Source organism: Trichomonascus vanleenenianus (genome assembly GCF_965637985.1).
Source record: "Trichomonascus vanleenenianus strain CLIB 3782 genome assembly, contig: TRVA0_042S, whole genome shotgun sequence".
Classification (NCBI taxonomy): Eukaryota; Fungi; Ascomycota; class Dipodascomycetes; order Dipodascales; family Trichomonascaceae; genus Blastobotrys; species Blastobotrys vanleenenianus.
Genome location: NW_027481845.1, coordinates 27,882 through 49,928, shown reverse-complemented (window position 1 = coordinate 49,928; position 22,047 = coordinate 27,882). Strand labels below are relative to the sequence as shown.

Here is a 22,047-nt window from a genome sequence, read left to right as displayed (position 1 = left end):
AGCAGGTACCCGGTACCGCTTTCCATAAACTCCAGCCCGATGCAGCACAAAGGACAGTCAATTCAAGAGCAGACTAAAAGGAAACCGAGCCAACTAATAATCTGCATAACATGTTGTACGAAATATAATATACAGCATGTAATGCCCTAATTATACTAAAGTGAGCAAGGCGCAAGCTCATTTGGGCTGCTAGAATAGCGTACATACTGCAGTGATGTTCATGCCAATCGCAAGTTGAAAATGCATAGCGGTATAAAAAGTGCTTGGAGAGTTTTATAACTTTTGAATGAACAATTATATACTCGAAATAAATAAAATACTATAAACACAGCGCACTGAATGAAGTTGCTTGATTAAATAAACCCACCTGGGCCGGACCCAAATCCTCCACCGCCCCGGAAATCATTTGGATGTCGAGGGTCGTATCGAGCGCCAGGAGGATGGTCCTCACCTGAAGCACCTGGCCTATTGAGCCCACCGGCCCTGAAAATAGGATCATCCATACCCATATACATGCCACCACCATGTCCAGCGCCATTACCACCACCATTACCCCCTGGTCCGCCCGGGCCCGGCAAATACGGCTGCATGGGTGGATGAGGGCCCAATCCCGGAGGATTCAAGTCGTTCTGACCCAAATTCGGCGCCATTGGCCGCCGCATATCCTCAGTATTGTGCCCATGCCGCAATTTGCCAAACACTTCGTACTCGTCTTCAAACCCAGGAGGCAATTCCGTCGAAATCGGCCCTCCCGGCATGCGCGGCTCATGCTTGCTGTCCGGCGAGATATGCGACACCGAAGGAACGCTGGGCGTGAACGGTCGCGAGTGCGGCATGTTGCTCGGCGTACTGGCCCGCGAGTAGGTGTCCATTTCCTCCTGGAGCCCCCGAGCTAACCCCGGAGGAGGAGGAGTCACGTGCCGATCCTTGGCCTGTGGAATGAGTTTATCCAAAACCTCCCTATCCAGCTGGTCGCACAACTGCTCAACGGCTGCTTCGTCGCGGAACGCATCATGGACCTCTTCAGACCCGTCCGGGTGCTGGAAGAACGCCGAACTCACCAGCTTGTTAGGGTCTACCTTAGCAGTCACGTTTTTGCCACCAAGCAGGCCATTGACCATCATGAACCCGGCATTCTTCGTGACAGTCAAGTCAACGGGCAGGTGGTTCTTGGTGTACCTGAATGAGTAGAAGTTGGGCGCACCACGCTTCCACGTTGCATCCAATGGCTTGATTTCTTCCAAGCCAAAGCTGACACTCTTACTGGTATCCTCGTTGTACCCTTCGTACTGTAGCCCGCTGTGGAGAGCCCAGGCGTGCACTGCAATGGCCACAGCGTCCTGGGGCGTCCGAAGCAGAGATGTAGCTGTCTCTGGGTCATTCGCCAGACTCGAACTGATCGTTTTGTAAATATGGCACGCTTCCATCACTTTTCGCTTTGTTTCCTGCCGTTTCTCTCAGGTTTCTACGTCTTGCTGAGAGTGACCGGGGGTTCTTGCCGTGGCAACCCCTTATCGCGTGGCCCCGGAATATCCCAACTGTGAGTTTTTCCGGGGTAACTGCCGGGTAAGTTATCTTCACCTTCGCCGTAGCTCTTTCAGCGACAGTACACATGCTTTCCTGGGGGGGGGGGGGGGGGGGCAGTCCCCCCAGACCCCCCTGGGTCTCCGCTGCGCGGAGAATGCTTTTTCACTGGTCAATTGAATCCCTCCGCGAAGCGGAGCTACGGGGGTCTGGGGGCTGGCCCCCAGGTCAATTGAAGCAGCGAGGTTATTATGGGGGGACCAGTCCCCCCAAACCCCCCTGGGGCTCCGCTACGCGGAGAATAGGCTGCAAACTGATTTAGCCTTGTCGTTGTTATTCGAGCTAGACCAATGCAATGAGCTCTCGTTGAAGGCCGGCCGCAGCATAATGACGCTGAATTATCACTAATGAGCATAAACTTAATTTATCAAGTTAACTAGTTAATCATGATAGCGATTATGCAACCCTTGTATGCCTAACGCTACGACGGTAGGAGACCCTTCTATGTTTCTGAGATAGATACTACTGGTACATGAAAAGCGGCCAGCTATGATGGTTAATGGCAACCAATGGACAGGGTCTGCGAATATCCGCGGCAGCTCTGAGTTTGTGCGCATGTTCCTCTTGACGATATCAGCTGCAGGGCTACAGTTCACGTGGGGAGTCGAAATGTCCTACGTCAACGTGTTCCTGCTGGCTCTGGGGATGAGCAAAAGCGCTCTGTCGTTCGTGTGGGTCGCAGGGCCTCTGTCAGGGCTTATTATGCAGCCCGTAGTCGGCGTACTGTCGGACAATTGCCAGTCAAAGTACGGTAGACGGCGGCCGTTCATGCTGGGAGGATCCCTGTTGGTATCGATGGGCCTCTGTACACTTGCGTGGAGCAAGGAGATTGGCGGTATCTTTGGATCCATTCTGTCCGAAGGGACAGTTCAACTGCTGACGATATTTTTGGCCGTCGTATCGGTGTTTGTTACCGATTTTGCCGTTAATGCCGTCCAGGCGTGCTGCCGAGCCCTGATTGTCGACGTCCTGCCTCCCGATAAGCAGGAGCATGGCAATGGCTGGGCAGGCCGCATGATTGCAGTTGGACATCTCCTGGGATACTTTACAGGATACCTCGACCTTGTTGAACTGTTCAATGGCTTTTTAGGCGACACTCAGCTCAAGTCTCTCGTAGTCGTGGCTAGCTTTGCCCTCGTGGGATGCGTCCTTATAACCTGCTTCTCTGTAGAGGAGCGAGTATTGACGAAGTCCCGTCCAAATCACCAGTTGCCGTCCTCGGTAATCCATCAGGTGTCCGATATCTTTACGACTCTGATCAAAAACGTCAAGTCTCTGCCACCTCGGATAAAACAAATCCTCAGGGTGCAATTGTTTGCGTGGTATGGGTGGTTTACTTTCCTGTTCTACTCTTCTACTTGGGTGAGCGAAGTCTACATTAAGTACGATGCTGGGGCAATGGCCGTTACTTCTCACTCAGAACTGGTCGGTGAGCTTGCCAGGATAGGATCCAGGTCATTAATGTGTTTCTCCTTGGTCACTTTGCTCTGTTCTCTTGCCCTCCCGGAATTCCTCCGCGCTACTAAGTCTCGTTTCATCAACTTGGTCGATCTATGGACGATATCGCACTTTGTCTATGCCACCATGGTTTTCCTGTCATACTACGTCACTTCGACGGCCAAGGCGACTTTGCTTGTATCGGTATGTGGGTTCTCATGGGCCATTACGACGTGGGCTCCGTTTGCACTGCTCGGAACAGAGATCCTCAAGCTGCCTCCTCAACCGTTACCTTCCGACATGTACTCCCACGTACCACAGGAAGAAGACATTGAGCTGGGCGAGAGAATCACCGTTGCTCCGGAGGCTGCATTTACCCATCCCGCAGATAATACTACGGGGGAGCAGTCAGGCGTTTACTTGGGCATTCATAATGTCGCCATTACGTTGCCTCAGTTTGTCTCTACTTGCATGTCTTTTTTGATATTTTCGGCTATTACTGATGAGGCTGATGCCTCTCTGCCGGAAAAGCCTAACGAGGGAGATGGTGGCACAGCAATTGCGCGTACGTTACAAGTGGGCGCTATTACCGCTGCAATAGCCGGGATTCTGACCATGAAGCTCAAGCGTATGTAACTTCTCAAGGTTTGGGCGTGAGATGCGACAGTTAAGAACAGTGTTGATAGATATTTTAATTTCTTAGATGTGAGCCACTTCTAAATGTTTAATAATATAATATGCTTTGACGGATAGCTCTAGAACGACCTCCGCGAAGCGGAGCTACGGGGGTTTGGGGGCTGGCCCCCAAGTCAATTGAAGCCCAATCTGGGTGGATCGAAGGGTATAAAATAAGATAAAATTACCTAGGAAGGTACTATTTGATGCCAAACCCTTGGCTCTCATAAATGGCTCTAGTTAGTTTCTCTTCAAGCTTCTGTTTGGTGGAATACTCATACAAACAGAGCTGGTTGAAGCAAGTGTGGGAAGTAGGCAGGCGGTCGCAGTCCTCGCCAATCTTGGAAATTCGGAACGACATGTTGGCAATTCCGGTAGCAGGGATTCGGTCGGATCCCGTGACAAATATGAGCAGTTTTCGCTGATCCTCTGGGGACAAGTTCTTAAAGTACTGCCAGAACCAGTTTACCACCAGGCTGCTCTTGGCAGTGGCCTCGCCTTTGGGGCCCCAATGTTGGTATTTGGTGACGGATCGCAGCGCATCAACGTCAATGGCATCCGGACTGCCTCGCACGAGCAGCTCAATTTCGTCTGGACTGAAAAGAGAGAGCGCATTGCCTCCGGCAACGTTGTAAAATCCCTGCTTGAAGGCCTCAAACTCTCGTCTAATAGATACGTCGAGATGGTAGCCCATGACACGTTTGACGTACTCGCTGCGGTTCTGCTTAGTAACTGCAATCTCTTCGCCGCCCGGCATGAGCGGTTCTTCGACAGTGACGAGCTCACCGTTGATTCTCTTTTGTACTGTCACGCAGAAGTTGATGCCAAACACCTCCTCAAAGTCGTCGCCTTGGTAGTCGAGCATCAGTTTGAGGCTCTTGCCATAAGAGGGCTTAAATTCGGCAAAGTCGTCAAGGGTGTAGGGGCAGCTGAGCAGTTTTTTGAACATGACTGGCGGGAAGTTAACGTCGAGAATGGTCGAGTTGTAGAGCGCTAGGCCGATCGCGACGCCAGTGAGTTTGTAGTACTTTAACGGGTGCTCGGTGCCTGCGTCGAACCAGCAGTAACGCGACTCTTCTTCTTCGGTGAAGATTCCAGTGGTAGGGTTGAACAAATCCCGCAGAAGCAGCAGAAACCACTCCTTTCGAAGCCCTCCTGCGTCGACACCGGGCTCGCCAATGAACTCGATACGCAGAGACTTCTTGAGGTCATTTTCGTGCGTCTCAAACGCTTCAAACGAGTCCTGGAGGATGGTTTCGCGGTTTACGCGGATGTAGAGGTACGGGCTGAGCGGGCACTTGAGGTCGAGCGAGCCAAAGAACGCCTCCTGTGCTTTGCATTCCATCTGGCGCCGGGCATCGTGCTCGAGGATTTGAGTCTTGGAGCCCATGGACAGCATAAACGGGTACTGGCAAAACGCCACTTTCGGGGCCAGGTTAATGCTAAAGTCGAACCCGTCAAACCCATGCAGCGGGCTGGTAGTAGAGCTACTGTTATGAAGAAGAATATCACGGTTAGATTGGTGGATATGGTGGGACGAGAGCGACGAAGTCGGCACGCCTAGGCGCTGCCACTCGTCAAAGTCCGAAAAGATGTCGGTAAAATCTACCATGGTGTTGTAGAACGTCGAAATGGGTATCTTGTTGCGCGAATTGACCGTGTTGGCGTTGAAGAATACGGCCAGCACGCGCAGGAAAACGGCAATTCGCCAGTCGTCGCGGTAAAGGTCGGTTCGAATTTGGCCCGACACAGAGTTCTTCCTTCGCCGCGGGCGAGCGCTACGGAAGTTGAACGGGAAAGAGGACGACGACGAGGATACGGTAGGTGCAGAAGGCGTATTGAACGATACCGGCTCGGATGAGGTTCTGGCATGTTTGCTGACATGGCTATTTGTGTCGGCCGAGTAGCGAGGCAGGCTGCTCTGGCTGTTATTGTTAGTACTCGAACTGCTGCTGGCGCCGCTGTATTGGTGATGCACTCCGCCCCGTGAGTGGTGGTGATGGTGGTGGTGGTGGTTTCGGTGCCGGTTCCGTAGGTGGTGAATGGGGGCCTGGAGCGAGGAGCCGGTTACTTTGTTGCGTCGGTTATAGTGGAGGGTTAGCCGGTGGGCAATGTAGGCGTTTAACAGCTCGACTTTGGGCAGGAACTTGGCGGTTGGGTACCGCGACATCCAATTGAGCAAATAATGCCGCGCTTTCTTGGGCGAGTGTGACAATACCGCCACGGTGCGCTCAAAGAGTTCCAATAAGTATGGTCTCAGCGACGCAAACTTCTTTTTGGGGGCCGATTTAGACGGCTCAGCAGAGAACAGCGAGTAGTCATAAAAGATGGGGTTTTCGAGTATAACGAGGAGGAAGCACACGTCGTTGGCGGTGGACAGACTGTGCCGCAGACGCTTAACGAGCCCCAGACTCGTGTGCACGATGCAGTGCATGGGGCCTTCGGATGGGAGCCCCACAATCATTTTGTAGAACTCGTCGACCTGAGCCAAGTCAATTGGCGGTCGCGAGTAGCTGAGGCGGCCGCCGCCATCGCGGAACGACGCATTGAGCGCTTCTACAGACCCAAACGAGTCTCTAATCAAAGCTTCAAGGTTCCTAAACTCCGGCGGAGCCTCGGGTTGGCTTATCTGCGGCCTAGATGCACCACAACCACCTGATTCGCCGTAATCATCGCTGCTGCTGCCGCTAGTGCACGCGGCGAGCACGTCAGAGTCTACGCTAAACCTACGCCGCAGTCGGTCCCAGTCGTATTCAATTGCCTGAGCGGCTGCCTCGACACTTATCGGGGTGCCCTCCACCGGCGCTGGGTTAGCGTCGTGGAATGTATCGCAAATGGAGCCTACACTATGGTTAGTACTTTATCATGCATCATGTGGTGGGGTCGGCCGCGAAGATGAGAGACACCCGTAAGGTGGGAGCATGCAATGCATGTGCCACACCGCGTGCCTAGTGGCACGATATAAACACAAACCCGCATCAAAACCATGCATACGACTAATTAAAGCTTGGCTTTGCGTGATAACACAAACAAGGCTTTCATTCTCTGTCGTTTTGTTCGCATTTTCTTTGGGGGTGTCGGAGGAATGGATATACGTACACTTGAAGTACGGCAGACCGTCTGGCACCTGGAGCCGTGTGCCACAACAAATGCACTTTTGGAACACCTACCACGTAATTATGTTAGTACCAGTAACGCTAACCAGGGAGTAAATATAGCAACCACCACTGTTGAAGGACCACTGTTGTGGGTTTGTGTTGCCATTATGTGGTAAAAAAAGGGCCAAACTTACCAGCTTTTCCTTGCGGGATGACTGTGTAGTGGTGTTGGTGGGACTGATCCCCCCACCGGCCTTCTCCTCTGCATTTGCCTGGGAGACACTCTTGAGGATGTCCCCCATGGAGGACATGGTGGAGACGTTGAGCGAGGCATTTCGCTTGTGCTTAGGCGGCGAGCCGCCAGTTGAGGCAGCACCAGAATCGCTCTTTCTTCTGAAAAAAGACCACGAAGGCATATAACAGGCTCTCTTATCAACTGTGAGAGATCAATTGGGTTGGACAATTGGGTTGTATACAATTGGGATGAGAGGGAGAGAAGATGGAAGAAAGAAAGACTGAACAATCACACCGCTTCTCACTTGACCAAAAATATATATCTGTTAGTAAAAGGAGCGCTTACCAGCTGGGTGGTCGTACACTGAACCTTGTAAATGTAGCTTGACAAGCTCGCACAAAACTCAGAAACCTCTCCCAAAATAACCTTTTCCAATTCGGAACTCTAGCAAGCCTTCAAATCAAGAAAGATTCGAGTGAAGGAGGAAAGAAAACGGCACTTCAATTGTGGTTGGTAAGAAATGATCTCCGATCACATACGACAATATTCAAAGGGCATGGCCTTGCATGGCTCACGCAGCCTTGCGGCGCCCCTGTTACTCCGCCATCCCCCCAAACAAGGTGCCCACCGTGCCGTGTTCTACGCCCATGTGACACGATTGCCCCACCACCATCACCCCCCTCGGCTACTCTGCTATAGATACCTGTAGTATATTACCCGTATTATAATCGTACCTAGTTAATAAAATATTTATTAAAAAGCCATTAGTCTGCTGGTTATAATTTTGTTGTGTAGTCTAGCCAGATTTCCAATTGTTCTTATCTTGTTTGTACATAAAGACAAGCTCTTTCTCGGCAGTGTTTCTTGGCAGGGATGATTCTCCGCGCAGCGGAGCTACGGGGGTCTGGGGGCTGGCCCCCAGTAAAAACCACTACCGAGCTACCAAGCGCTCGCCAAATTACCACCCCGTATCGTCCACCGTGGATCCCAGTGGAAAAAAGGCACCGTTTTATAGAAAGGGGGAGAAAACAGTGGAAAAGGGTTTTGGCGAGGGTTGCGCCGCACTGAGCCGCATGATGTTCACGTGACCGTGGCTGCTCCCAGATTGGGAAGGTCATCCGTCCACGGTGGCTGCAGAGCGAAAGCAAAAGAACAGCCCGCCCGTCCCATAAACGAAGAAGCACAAGTTATCAATTCGTAGAAGACTTCCGTTCGGGAACGATAGGAAACAACCGCTTATTAACAGACGAGCAATTGACGGAAGGACCCCCAATAGGAACAGACACACGAAAAGAGAGAGAGAGAGAGAATCACCAAAAGCGTATAGTAGTAGTCGGAGAGAGTAAAGGATGACTACGACAGTTCCAGCGGTGTATGCGTTCCCGGAATTCTCTGGCGTAGCGGCCGCTGTGGCAGACCACGTCGTGGCGGCGCAGAATGCAGCACTTCAAACCCCGAGCAAATCGTCGTCGCCCCATACCAAGACGAAGCGGTTCAAGATCGGACTCTCCGGTGGGTCGCTCATCTCAGTGCTCAATGAGGGCCTGCTAGCTCGTAACGACATCCAATGGGACAAATGGGACATATACTTCGCCGACGAGCGGTTGGTGCCATTCGACGACCCGGCGTCCAACTACGGCCTCGTCAAGCGCGACCTGCTCGACCGGATACCCAAAGACCAGCCGCAGCCGCGCGTGTTCCACGTCGACGAGTCCCTCATCGACGACGCCCAGGAGGCGGCCGACGCATACGAAAAGACGCTCATTAGAGGCTTCGCCGCAAAGGACTCGGTCAAGCTGCCCATGTTCGACCTGCTTCTGCTGGGTTGTGCCCCCGACGGCCATACCTGCAGCCTCTTCCCCAACCATGCCCTGCTGCGTGAAAACCTCGCCTGGGTCGCCCCTATAGAAGACGCTCCCAAGCCTCCAGCCCGGCGTATCACGCTGACGCTACCCGTCATATGTCACTCCCACCGCGTCACGTTTGTCGTCGAGGGCTCCACTAAGGCTCCTGTCGTAAAAACCATCATGGAGCGCCCCGAAAAGGGTCTCCCCTCCAGTCTCGTCAACGAGGCCGCCGCGGGTAAAGTCTCCTGGTTCGTCGACGACGAGGCATTGACCGGCGTCTTCGTCACTAAAAAGGAATACAAAATGCAGGCCACCAAGTAGACTTTTTCGCTGCTCTTTTTTTCGGTTTTTATTTTCTCTTTTTTGCATTTGATTAGGTATAATCTATGTATGTTACGACTCATCCTGTAACTCCACCAGACTCAATTGCATTCGAGGGCCAGCCCTCGAGCTCCCGTAGCTGGGGGCCAGCCCCCAGACCCCCGTACAAAGAACTGGTTACAACGTAACAAACTCCCAACATATCACAAAACTCTCGTAACAACGTGTAACAAATATTCCCCATTGCAACCCATATCTCCGCGAAGCGGAGCCTCAGGGGGGTTTGGGGGGACTGGTCCCCCCAAGGACTGATCCCCCCAAGAACTGCTTCAATTATCTTGGGGGCCTGTAGCTCCGCGATAGGGGGTCTGGGGGCTGGCCCCCAGCTACGGGAGCTCGAGGGCTGGCCCTCGAAAAAACATGGGAAAGAAATTTTTTGGTCATAACTTCTATGTAAGGTATAGATGAATAAATAAAATGCTTTTTTATAGCTATTCCAACGGCTCAGAGGAGCTGCTGAGACGATTGAGATGCAAGTAGACGTCGGTACCGTAGCCCTCCATGGAGATGAGCTTGAGATCGCCGCCAAAGTAGCGAGCGTAGAGCCGGGAGATGGGCAGGCCGTAGCCGAAACCGGCCATTGGGGCCTTGAAGTCGTTCCGCGACATGTCTGGGTCCATGAGAGGAGTGTCCTTGACGGTGGTGTACATGTAAGTCCACACGAAGGGCACCTCGCGACGCGGGATGCCGCCGCCCTCGTCGGAGATCTTGATGGTGATGTCTTCTTGGCCCTCGGCAACGATGACCTTGATGGGTGGGAACTCGTCAGCATCTTCGCCATAGTGTTCCACGACAGCTCGCAGAGAGTTCTTGATCGTCTCGAACAGCATGTGGTTGAGATGGCCCGGAACGTACATGAAGTTGATGGAGGGGTGGCATACAATCTCAACACGCGGGGCCTCGAACAGGCCGTACCACTCCTGGCACAGCATCCGCGCGTTTTCTGCGGCACAGTACGCGATCTCTTGGACGTTGGTGTTGGTGCAAATGATGCCCACGTAGTCAGGGCGCACGCCGCGGTCGTTATTGAGCGCTACATGCTGCCCAATGAGCATACGGATCCCGATTCGCGACATGTAGAACCGGTCGAGGAAGGTCTGGATCGAGTAGTCGACGGGATTGCTGGGGCGCGTGTTCTTCCACTCAATGACGCCCTGGGCTACGGTGGACACCACGCCGTCGTGTCGCGCCTTGATTTTCTCGAGCCGCTCCGTCACCGTGTAGTTGTACTGGTCGATCTCGGGGGGCCACTGTACATCCGGCTCCACCGACGCAAAGTACCGCCTCGAATTGGCAATGTACTGGTATAGCTTGCCCATGACGCCTGTTGCGGTTCCGCCGCCGTTAGAGTCCACTAAAGTGCCGTTGGACTTGGCATCCTGGCGGTTGAACCCCTCGGCCGTCCAGTCTTCTTCTGTAGGGTGGATGCTGAACTTTTCGCCTCCAGACTCGGGCTTGATGGCTATATCATTCCGCTGCCATCCGTTCGCACGATAGTTGACGTTATGCAGCGTATGATCCTTATCCTTGGGCTTCTGGGGCTTGTACAGCATGCGCTTGAGCTCGGGACTCAGCACGGGCTGAGGGATAGAGGTCAGCTCTTCAAACGACTGGGCGTACCAGTTCTTGACCCGCAGGATCGAGGGCATATCGCTGAGCCCGTTTGGAAGCGCCTCCAGGTCCTTAACCCGGTGCGCCAGCCGGATAGGCAGCTCTTCCACGATAAATTGGCTGGCTCGGAACAGCGTCCCTGGTGATGGATCGCTGCCAAACTGGACCATCTGCCTCAGGCTGACCCCGGTCGCAGGGAACTGCGCATAATACGAGATCTGGTCCGCCAGCTGCTTCGACAGCTGCCACCCGGACTGACTGATCGGAGACCGCAGTCGAATCCTAGTCGGAATCATCATGAAATGGGTTGTATCGGGTTAAAGTTGGACTCTACCAGGCACTATTGCCGTATTATGGTCCGTTCGTTCCACCGGAGCTTTATCAGGTAATTTCGCCTCGGACCACTCAGAGCACCAGAAACTCTCCAATGTTCTCCAACGTCTATAACAACGTCTAAGATTCTTCTTCACTTCGGTTGGGCAAGTCTCGCACTTCTTGCCTCGTCGTACCAGCTTTTTGTGGGGAAAGAAAAAGTCCAAGAATGTCAATCCGCCTTTGAAACCCTTTGATTGTGTGGAGGAGCGCCGCACTGATCGCCGGCCCGAGCTCGGACCCGACATGGCCCTCGGTGCTAAGGCGTTGGTACCGCACAACATCCGCGGCTTTTTCGCGGGTCCTCTTTCATATGGCCAAAATATCAGCCGGTTATTATCGTGTGATTGGTTGGACGCCGCATGATAGGCTCATCCTTGCATAGTACCATTAGTCCGAGCCCTATACCTCGTATGGGGTGATTACCCCAGATCACCACTGTAGTACTATCTCGTGTAATGGGGGGGACCAGTCTCCCAAACCCCCTTGGGCTCCGCTACGCGGAGTTTAGAGCTTACCGAGGGCTAGTCGGGGGTTTGGGGGCGGAGCCCCCTACTACGGGAGCTCGAGGGCTGGCCCTCGAATGTAATCCATTAACCACCTAGTGCAATTGGGGGGACCAGTCCCCCCAAACCCCCCTGGAGCTCCGCTACGCGGAGATTTGGGCTGTAACGGGGTATTTGTCACACATTGTAACAGGAGTTTTGTCACGGGTTGGGATTTTGTTACGGACACGACATTTGCATAGGCGGGGGTCTGGGGGCTCGCCCCCCAGCTGCGGGAGCTCGAGGGCTGGCCCTCGAATACACACTGCTAGGGTAATTGAGCATAGTAAGGTGATATAGGTAGTCGCACGTATGGTTGTCTATAAAATGGCTAGTTTACATGAGGGGAGTAGGGTTACATGAGGGTAGTTCGGCCGCCAATGTCATTGCTAGCGGATCCGTCCGGCATGTTGCCGCTTCGCCCAGAGATGAACTGGTCGTAGATGGCCTGCAGCTTGAAACGCTCCTTGGTGGAAATTGAGGGCTTTGTTTCGGAAAGGGACTTTTCCAAATGAGGCCAATGGACCTGTACTTTAGCCGTAGAATCTTCTTCCTCTTCATCATCATCGGCATTGCCGTTATGGTGGTGATGATGGTGATCTTCGTTGTGAAGTAGTCGCTCCAGCTTCTTGGACATGCGCGCCTTCTCTGCGGCGGGAATACCGTCCAGTTTAAGCTGTTCCGACAGCTCAAAGAACTCCAGAGACTTCTTCTTGTCGTCGGCAGACGGCATATCGTTCTCCAGCTTCTCGTCAACCACCTCGTGGATAGCATCTAGATAAGCGTTATAGAGCACCGCTTGAAGATCAGCAGGGGAATACCCGTCAGTGCGCGCGGCAATGTCCTCCAGTTTGATCTCGGGCGAAATCTTCATCTTCTTCTGAATAGCCTTGAGGATATCGACTCGATCCTCAAAGCTCGGCATGTCACAAATCAATGACTTGTCAAGTCGGCCAGGCCGTAAAAGAGCAGAATCAATGAGGTCCGGTCGGCTAGTAGCAGCCAAAACATAGACACCATCAAGCCCCTCGGCACCGTCCATCTGCGTAAGCATCTGGTTGACCACTCGGTCAGTGACACCGGTACTGTCGTGTCCTCGCTTCGGTGCAATGGAGTCGAACTCGTCAAAGAATAAAATGCATGGCTTCGCCGCCTGGGCCCGTTCAAACAAATCTCGCACGCTCTGCTCACTGGCACCAATGTACTTGTTGAGAATCTCGGGACCCTTGATGGAAATGAAATTCAACCCACACTGAGCCGCCACAGCGCTGGCCAAAAAGGTCTTGCCGCAACCAGGATACCCATACAGCAACAGCCCCGATCGCAACCGCAGCGGGCAGTTGGCAAAAATGGGCGCGTACTTCGTAGGCCATTCTAGCGTCTCAAGAAGTACAGACTTCGTCTCTTTGAGGCCACCAACATCGTCCCAAGAGACACTCGACTTTTGGAGCTTGACACCACGCAAACTAGCAGGCACAAAGCCCTCCATTGCGGTAGTAAAGTCCGAGTTTTTGAGCTCAAACTCAGCATTAGGGCTCTGGATTCGCCGCAGAATTGATTCGTGGTTCGCTCGCTCTACAAGCGTCCACAGATCGCTGGGCTGGTATCCTTCAGTCGAGCCTGCAATGTCCAGTAACTCAAAGCCCTCCGCGGTTTTCAAGCCATTGCTTCGAACAGCCTCCATGAGAATGAGCTCACGGGCATTCTTGTCCGGAGACTTGAGGTGGAACAGGTCCTCAAACAGATGCGAGCTGATAAGAAGCCCGTGGACAGCCTCCTTGGCCTGGGCACTTACTAGCAACGAAACTTTCCGCGACGCCATGGTCGAGGTCGCAAGCTGCTTGAGAATTTCGGCCAGCTGCGCTGACTTGCTGGAATCGCGGTGCTCCTGTTCTGCAGGGATAAGCTTGTCAATATCGTCGAAAATAATTACACTCGGTGCGTACCACGCCGCCTCGATAAACAGCTTTCGCAAAGTTTCCTTCAGGTACTGCATCTGCTTTTCTCCGTTGGGGCCACACGAGAACCAGATTGAGTGGACAAGATCTTTCCTCAGACCATGCGCAATCTCTTTAAGTACAGCTGTCTTACCGCTGCCTTTAGAGCCGTACACCATAGTTCCTCCCGTTCGGCTTCGTACCGCCTTTTGGCAGCTGGTGAGCTCCTTGTCAATGCCGACAATGCGTCTATCGTGGGACTGAGGATTGAGCAGCTCCTCCAGCCGCGGTGGGACGGTCGACTCTGCTCGGACTACTTCATCCTTGGCCCAAGTCATCTCGCAGCTCGCTGACACACTGTTACTCCAAGTATTCTCATCTCCATCAATGATTTCCAGTATACCGCCGTACGGCAGATATTCATCAACCACTGGAAGAGACATCTTGTTGGTCAGAGCGCTAGAAATGAACCCTCTGTCTTTCAACTTCTGTAGCAACAGAGATGTATTGTCCTGGCTTTCCAGCTCCTTCTGCTTCTTCTCCTTGTTGAGCTTTACCGCCTTGGCACCGGCGCTGCCGCTCTGTAGCACATGCTTGTGAATTCTTAGCCCGCTGATCTTGCTGGCTGGTCTCGGAGCCGGTTCCAACCGCACCAAGTTCCCCAGGGTGTTGGCGATGCCCAGTGCGGCACTAAGGGAGTACGAAAGCCCGACATGATCTCTAGGGGCGTTAACGTATGGCACAAGCTTGGCTACGACTGTGTTGATAGCAGTCATTTCTTCTCCCTCGTGATCGCCACCACCGGGAGCAGGAGGCTGGCTAGACTCATTCAACGACGAGGGCTTGATAATGCTGACTGTCACATACTCGGCAGCCTTCAATGCAAACATGGTAGAGTTCGGATCAGCATAAGCCTCGACGGCCAGCGTATCTTGATCTACCCCGGAGAACGCCTCGTGAGGCATTGCTACGCCCCGAAGCAAAATACATGGGCCAAACCTATCAGTGAGCTTCTTCTTTCGAGATTTCTTGGCACCATTCGTCTGCTGGGTATCGCTGTTAAGCTGTGACGGAGCTTCAGCCTGCTTCTTCTTTCGAACCTTTGGAGCAATGACAACCTCGCTGTCTGGAGCCAGCATAGCAAACCCTCCGGGGCCCGGGTCAGGCTCGATTCGAGTCACCTTCAGCGTTGCTATTGAAGTCGAGGAAGGATAGACAGTGATTGGATGCACTGTGCTCACTGCTCTGACCTGGTTGATCATCCACGACTCGAGGAACTGGGCATGGATCTCGACGATTTCCCAGTCGCTTGCCGTCATGGGCTCTAAATGCACTGTGTGGGCAGACTGGACGTTGCTGCCGTGAATCTTAATCGACACTGCCTGCCCGCTTTCGAGCCCCAGGCTGAGCGCGAAGGTCGGATCAATCTCGACCAAATCGTTCCGCCCAGGCTCTACTTTGCTTGACATGCCGGTCCATCCAACATAGGCATGCCTTTCAGGGCGCTCGCCTTTGATATTCTGGCGACCCTGCCACACGAGCTCAAGAACGACATTTTGAGCGGCCTATTCAGTCAGTTAGTCAGCTCGTCGGTTGTCGCCGATATGAATGTATACTCACGATGTTAGAGTTAAATAGCACGCCCGTAACCGATGGCGGTAGGTTCACCAGAGCAGATCGCAGAGGCGAATAGGACACAGACCCTTTGTAACTGGACATTGATGGGTTATGGAGAAGGAAAGAACGGGGGAAGTGGTGGGCCGATTCGATATATGCGGTGGATGTGGGGTGAAAGTAAGCCCCGAACCGATGGATCTCAGAAAGCCTCGGATGTGCAGCAGCCCCTCCATGAACGCGGGGGAGAACGGCGGTCGTCTACCGGGGAACTCCCAAATCGCCCGCGCGCCCCGCAACAACAAAAAATCAGTTAACCTGGACTCGGCAAGGCGACATACGTCAAATGCGTTAGAACTCCAGGTTTTCCTATGGTCTTCGGCCTAGTAGCACGGGTCTGGTTGAAAATTTGGGGGAGCAACATATACTCCAATTCTGCTTCGCAAGATCTGCTTAATTTTTTTCATAGGTTCGTACTATTGGTTGATTGCTGAGCTCGTCACGGATTTTTGCATGAGAAGTATGACCAGTGGAAGGTTCATTTAAAGCATAATACATGTATAGAAAATTACTACCTAATTTAATGGCGCACATTCAATGCGCTATCTCACTTGAGGGGAGTTACTGTCAAGGAAACAATGCAAATTAAATAACTTTACCGGTATATTACCGATACAGTAGGTACTGGAACCGGTAGATTATGGTAAGCCGGGCATATTGGAGGCAACGGAAAGTCTATTTCAGTATATCACAATGTTATCACTTAATATGTTTTATTTTAATTATCACTATATGAAAATTAGCTCTTTTCTACTTCTGTGGAGGGCTAGATTTTAATGTTCAGCATCCTACCTGCGGTTACTAGATACGTGGTTAGGATAGTCAATTGAAACGCTACTAAAAATGGGACTACCCCTCATAAAAAGGACACTAATTAACCGATAGAGTCCATGCACGGCTTGGTCGCGCTCCATTTATGCACTAAATCACTTTCCTAATTGGTCCTACGCGTTTTGCTGAATGTTATGGCTGTGCGCACGCGCGGGGGATACGCGCGACGCGTTGATTCCCATATCTGGCCAAATGGATTTTTTCACAACTCGACGCGTACACACACTCAAACTTTTCATCTTACACAGTATAGCTATTCCAAGCTTTATAATAGTTTCCATACAAACTGCAAATGTCGCATAACCTATTCGAGAGCTTAGCGGCGGAGGATGCTCTGCCTTCCTCTCCAGCGCCTCCACCATCGTCCTTTGGCGGTACGAGATCACAGTTCGGAGACAACTCCTCTCAATTCGGAGACGATCGACCCATGGTAGCTATGCCTCCATCTTCCTCGGCCAACGCGTTTCCTACTAGTGACGGTGCATTCCCGTACCGCAGAAGAGAAGACGAAAACGCACAGGAAGACGTTGACGGCGATGATACACCCATCAGCCGAATCAGGAGACAAGTTCTAGACGCGATCCCAAAAGTCACCGACGCTACCGGTGAAAAGGTCCAGGAATCTTTTGCCAACTTCCTCGAGACTTTCACTGATTTTTCCGATTCGAGGAAGGAGTCGGATGGCAGGTACTATATCGCCCAAATCAAGGGTCTCAAGATGTATGAACTGTCGACGCTCTATGTCGACTATCAGCACCTGGTAACTGTGGAGAACGGTGTCCTGGCTCAGGCTATTACAGAACAATACTATCGATTCCTGCCTTTCTTACAGCGGGCGCTTCGGCAGATGATTAAGAAGTACCAGCCAGACCTTCTGTATAACCAGATCAGCTCCAAGGAGGACCAGTCGCAAGACCAATCAACTCTACCCTCTATCACTGGCGGGACCAGTACAACCTCAACGGAGGAAAGCGAGAAGATATTCCAGCTTGCGTTTTACAACTTGCCTGTGGTGAACCGTATTAGAGATCTGCGAACGAACAAGGTCGGAGCGCTAATTAGCATTTCTGGCACTGTTACCAGAACTAGTGAAGTCAGGCCTGAGTTGTACAAGGCTACGTTTACCTGTGATGCCTGCCGGGCCGTTGTTGACGGTGTGGAGCAGGTATTCCGATACACTGAGCCATATATGTGCCCAAACGTGACCTGCCAAAACCGAATCCACTGGTCGCTCAATGTGGCCAAGAGTCAGTTTGTCGACTGGCAGAAGGTGCGAATCCAGGAGAATTCTAACGAGATTCCTACCGGTTCTATGCCACGAACACTGGATGTCATTCTCCGAGGTGAGATGGTCGAGCGGGCTAAGGCTGGTGACAAGTGTACGTTCACTGGCTGTGAGATTGTCATTCCAGATGTTTCACAGCTTGGCCTTCCCGGCATTAAACCGTCTTCACAAAGAGATAACCGAGGAGCTGGCCGAGGTGGTGAGGGCATGAATGGTGGTGTTCAGGGCCTGAAGGCTTTGGGTGCCCGTGACTTGACTTATAAGCTTGCATTCCTTGCGTTCATGGTCCAGGATACCGACGCTGGCGACGCTTCGCGGAATGATGTCCGTGGCGATGGCAACCAGGGTGAAGAAGAACAAGATGAGTTCCTTAACTCCCTCACGCAGGCGGAAGTCGACGAGCTCAAGAAAATGGTGCACAATGACCACATTTACTCTCAGCTTGTTGATTCCATTGCCCCAACTGTGTGGGGCCACGAAATAATCAAAAAGGGCATTTTGCTGCAGCTTATGGGCGGTGTTCACAAGACTACCATTGAAGGAATTAACCTGCGAGGCGACATCAACGTGTGCATTGTCGGTGATCCGTCGACTTCCAAGTCGCAGTTCCTCAAGTACGTCACTAGCTTCCTACCACGATCTGTATACACTTCGGGTAAGGCTTCCTCTGCAGCTGGTCTGACTGCAGCTGTGGTTAAGGACGAGGAGACCGGCGAGTTCACTATTGAAGCCGGTGCTCTCATGCTTGCCGACAACGGTATTTGCGCCATTGATGAGTTTGACAAGATGGACATTTCGGACCAGGTTGCCATTCACGAAGCCATGGAGCAGCAGACCATTTCGATCGCCAAGGCTGGCATCCAGGCAACGCTTAACGCCCGAACGTCCATTCTTGCGGCTGCAAACCCGGTTGGTGGTCGATACAATCGAAAGGCCAGCTTGCGAGCTAATATCAACATGAGTGCCCCAATTATGTCCCGATTCGACTTGTTCTTCGTAGTTCTTGATGACTGCAATGAACAGGTGGACAAGAACCTGGCTGACCACATTGTTGGCCTGCATATGCTTCGAGATGAAGCCATCAAGCCTCCATTTTCCACTGAGCAGCTCCAGCGATATATCCGGTACGCGCGCACTTTCAAGCCGGTTATGACTAAGGAGTCGCGAGATCTCATAGTGGAGAAGTACAAGCAGCTTCGAGCTGACGACGCTCAGGGATTGGGCCGAAACTCGTACCGAATTACCGTCCGTCAGCTCGAGAGTATGATTCGACTGTCGGAGGCCATTGCGCGAGCTACTTGTTCAGATGTAATTACTCCAAATATCGTTCAAGAGGCCTACAACCTGCTTCGACAGAGTATTATCCATGTCGACAAGGATGACGTTGAAGTAGATGAGGAGGACGAGGATATCCCGCTCAATGAGCCGAACGATACGGTGGCCGACGAGACTCAGCAGTCTGTGGATAAGCCAACGACCAAAAAGAAGATCAAGATCACGTACGAGAAGTACACCACGATGATGAATCTCATGGTCCAGTACATCAACAGTAGCGAATCTACTGATAGCGATAACGGTGTTACTGAGAAGGACTTGATTGACTACTATCTTAATACTCAGGAAGACTATCTTCAGACTGAGCAAGCTTATAATGACGAAAAAGCGCTGGCTGAGAAAGTGTTGCGACGACTGGTCAAGGACAATATCCTCATGGAGATCCGGGGCGAGGGATTGATTGGTGACGAGGACCAGGGCTCTGCTAGGAAGGGGTCGGTCGTTTCGTTTGTTCTCCACCCGAACTGTGCGCTCTTGGACACTTTGGATGATCCGAACCAGCAGCAGGGAGACTCTATGGAGACGGATCTACAGGACTCGAACGACACAAACTAGTAGACTAACGTTATTTATGGTGTATGATAATCAATCTAATTATTTAAGTATGAACATTTTACGGTTATTCTTAGATGGCTCAAGCGCAGAAAGAGATCTGGAAAACTCGGATTTTGCTTAGTATAGGATTTGTATCTGCGACCACAGCTTAAAAATACCACAGAATTATTACTATTATTGTACAAAACGTTTTCACCAGAGGGAAATTGACGTCAGGCTTTTTCTATTTTAGCAATATTGACTCCATTTATTTTTTTACTCCCGCTACAGTAGCAAGTTACCTTTTTTTTACGGTATGCTCACAGCAATAGGTCAATGATTTATAAACTTTCCATATACGGTACTGTAATACCGGTAGCCTGAGATGTACTAATATATTTTTATATCTTGACAGAGTGTCAATTGAATAACAGATGTCGCTTTGCCGTTTAACTATTTTGATGGATGGAATCAAGCCCAAGAGTTCCAGGCATTCAGAATGTACTTTTCTAGTCTAATAAGTTCCCTTCCGCAGGCGAAATAATGATAATAATCTTGATTAAACTCCGTTGCCTAGGGCGAAGGAGGACTAATCGAAGTACCGGTACATGAGGTTTCTAATATACATATAACAATATCCAGTAAAGGTAGGCAGGCAAAATACAAGGAAAAAAGTAGTTTACTCTATATAATAATAATCTATTAAGATCTTTGGAGAACTAAAAGCTTGAAGGCCTCTTCAAAATGCATTTGGCAAGTTCCAAACAATAAGAAATTCGTTTTGCATCAATTGATTCCCATAGTTGTACCCTATGTGCGCCACGGGATTAGATACCGCCAAAATCGGGCAATCTTCTTAAAAGAATAAATAATATACTTCCTTCGACCGTGTGGAAACGACAATGGTTCCCCATTGGGCGACCGCTCTTAAGGAATTGAGCCTTTTTCAAATCCTTCTTTTGTATCGAGAAGGTCGGCTAGTCTTGAATGAGCGGTCGTTGAAAATCGTAAGAAAGACCCAGATAAATCTTCATTCTAATGACCTCTATAAAGAAGTCAGAGAACTCGACGGTTGATCGATATCACACATATATACCCATCAAACACGGTGAATTAATATCAGTTAACTGAGTTTAGTTTACGCGTCGCGTCGCGCGCGCGCGGCAGGCTGGTCGGACGGCCTCACGAAATGTCCTCGGGAACAATGGCGGCGACGCGTGGGGACAGTCGCGCGCGCAAATTGGCGCGCAGCGGCCCACGACGCGTAATTTACTGTCCCCGAAAATTCAATTTTGACTTTTCACACTCACACAAGAGGACACGCCAGTAAAAACACACAATTCAGACGCGATGTTGGAAGCTAAACTCGATCAGGCCAGTATTCTCAAGCGGGTAAGTGGGTCAATTACGAGATAAACGCGTAAACTAATTGAAAAAAAAATAATAGGTCATTGAGGCTATCATGGTCATGGTAAGCGAATGCAACTTTGACTGCTCTGAGGCTGGTATCTCCGTCCAGGCCATTGACAACTCCCACATTTCGCTTGTCTCTCTGCAGCTGGGGTCTGACGGCTTCAGCACTTTCCGAAATGACCGTAACATGACCCTTGGCGTCAATATCAACTCTCTCAACAAGCTCCTGCGATGTGGCGGCAACGATGATATGCTGACCCTGCAGGCTGAGGACACTTCCAAGCTTACTATCATCTTTGAGGACGCCAAGCAGGACAAGATCTCTGAGTTCAACCTCAAACTTCTGGATATTGACCAGCAGCATCTCGCCATCCCAGACACCGAATACGACGTGACCATCACTATGGCCTCTGCTCAGTTCCAGAAGATTGTGCGAGACTTGGTTGCCATTGAGGAGTCCATCAAGATCGAGGCCAACAAGGAGGGTGTTCGATTCTCTTGCGAGGGTGACTTTGGTGATGGCTCTATCAACCTCAAGCCATTCACTGATGCCGATTCGGAGGTGAACTCCACCACTATCCAGGTCTCTGAGCCAGTCACTAACACTCTCAACGGTAAATATCTAATTGATATTTGCAAGGCTGGCAGTCTTTCTACCCAGGTTACTCTGCGAATGGTTCCAGATAAGCCAGTGGAGATCGAGTACAAGCTGCCAAACGGCTACCTGCGGTACTACCTTGCTCCAAAGATCGAGGACGAGTAAGGTCCTACTGCCTCATAAGGGCACGAAAGTAGGTCAAGCTCGAGGTCGGGCCAATGTATTTATTACTTATTTAGATTGTAGTTGTTTTACCGGCTAGTAGTTCGAATTAATGATTATGTGTACCAACTCCTGTCTCAATACTTGCTCAATTCTCCATTCAGGGTGACAGAGCTTCCAATTGCCCCTATTCTCCCAGTCATATGTATTGTCGACTTTCCGTTCAACCAATCACCATTAGACTAATAATCAAAGGGTACCATAGAGAGCCGCTTATTGTGCGGCGTCCAACGGTTGGGCGTGCGCGCTCCTCCCTTTCGGCTAACACGTTCCCACGGCAACGCGCGCGTTTCGCGTTAACCCACGTCCGCAGAAAGAAAACAAACAGCTACGCCCTCAACAGTTGGAGCCATTAGAGCGTGTACCGAAAAGCAAAAAAAAAAATAGGAGGAATCAGAACGCCGATATCAAACCCGATCTTTACCTCTGATAA

General features: G+C 51.3%; 8 protein-coding genes across 8 annotated transcripts; 4 read left to right on the top strand and 4 right to left on the bottom strand.

The window, feature by feature from the left end:
- Positions 1-353: 353 nt before the first annotated feature.
- TRVA0_042S00562 (proteasome inhibitor PI31 family protein) lies at positions 354-1,427 on the bottom strand (the record flags this gene model as incomplete). Its single annotated transcript, XM_076686696.1, has 1 exon — positions 354-1,427. One exon carries the CDS (start codon positions 1,425-1,427, stop codon positions 354-356), a length of 1,074 nt encoding a protein of 357 aa, XP_076539058.1.
- A 766-nt stretch (positions 1,428-2,193) lies between these two features.
- TRVA0_042S00540 (uncharacterized protein) lies at positions 2,194-3,657 on the top strand (the record flags this gene model as incomplete). Its single annotated transcript, XM_076686695.1, has 1 exon — positions 2,194-3,657. One exon carries the CDS (start codon positions 2,194-2,196, stop codon positions 3,655-3,657), a length of 1,464 nt encoding a protein of 487 aa, XP_076539057.1.
- Positions 3,658-3,895: 238 nt separating this feature from the next.
- On the bottom strand, positions 3,896-7,210 carry HUL4 (putative E3 ubiquitin-protein ligase HUL4; the record flags this gene model as incomplete). The annotated part of the gene is made up of 3 exons (XM_076686694.1): positions 3,896-6,537; positions 6,796-6,862; positions 6,989-7,210. 3 exons carry the CDS (start codon positions 7,208-7,210, stop codon positions 3,896-3,898), a joined length of 2,931 nt encoding a protein of 976 aa, XP_076539056.1.
- Positions 7,211-8,378: 1,168 nt separating this feature from the next.
- On the top strand, positions 8,379-9,197 carry SOL1 (6-phosphogluconolactonase; the record flags this gene model as incomplete). The annotated part of the gene is made up of 1 exon (XM_076686693.1): positions 8,379-9,197. One exon carries the CDS (start codon positions 8,379-8,381, stop codon positions 9,195-9,197), a length of 819 nt encoding a protein of 272 aa, XP_076539055.1.
- A 491-nt stretch (positions 9,198-9,688) lies between these two features.
- TRVA0_042S00474 (PDK/BCKDK family protein kinase) lies at positions 9,689-11,164 on the bottom strand (the record flags this gene model as incomplete). Its single annotated transcript, XM_076686692.1, has 1 exon — positions 9,689-11,164. One exon carries the CDS (start codon positions 11,162-11,164, stop codon positions 9,689-9,691), a length of 1,476 nt encoding a protein of 491 aa, XP_076539054.1.
- A 976-nt stretch (positions 11,165-12,140) lies between these two features.
- Positions 12,141-15,441, bottom strand: PEX1 (AAA family ATPase peroxin 1; the record flags this gene model as incomplete). The annotated part of the gene is made up of 2 exons (XM_076686691.1): positions 12,141-15,287; positions 15,343-15,441. The coding sequence occupies 2 exons, from the start codon at positions 15,439-15,441 to the stop codon at positions 12,141-12,143; spliced, it is 3,246 nt and encodes a 1,081-aa protein (XP_076539053.1).
- Positions 15,442-16,519: 1,078 nt separating this feature from the next.
- Positions 16,520-19,402, top strand: MCM6 (MCM DNA helicase complex subunit MCM6; the record flags this gene model as incomplete). Its single annotated transcript, XM_076686690.1, has 1 exon — positions 16,520-19,402. One exon carries the CDS (start codon positions 16,520-16,522, stop codon positions 19,400-19,402), a length of 2,883 nt encoding a protein of 960 aa, XP_076539052.1.
- Positions 19,403-20,731: 1,329 nt separating this feature from the next.
- POL30 (proliferating cell nuclear antigen) lies at positions 20,732-21,557 on the top strand (the record flags this gene model as incomplete). The annotated part of the gene is made up of 2 exons (XM_076686689.1): positions 20,732-20,773; positions 20,829-21,557. The coding sequence occupies 2 exons, from the start codon at positions 20,732-20,734 to the stop codon at positions 21,555-21,557; spliced, it is 771 nt and encodes a 256-aa protein (XP_076539051.1).
- Positions 21,558-22,047: the final 490 nt, after the last annotated feature.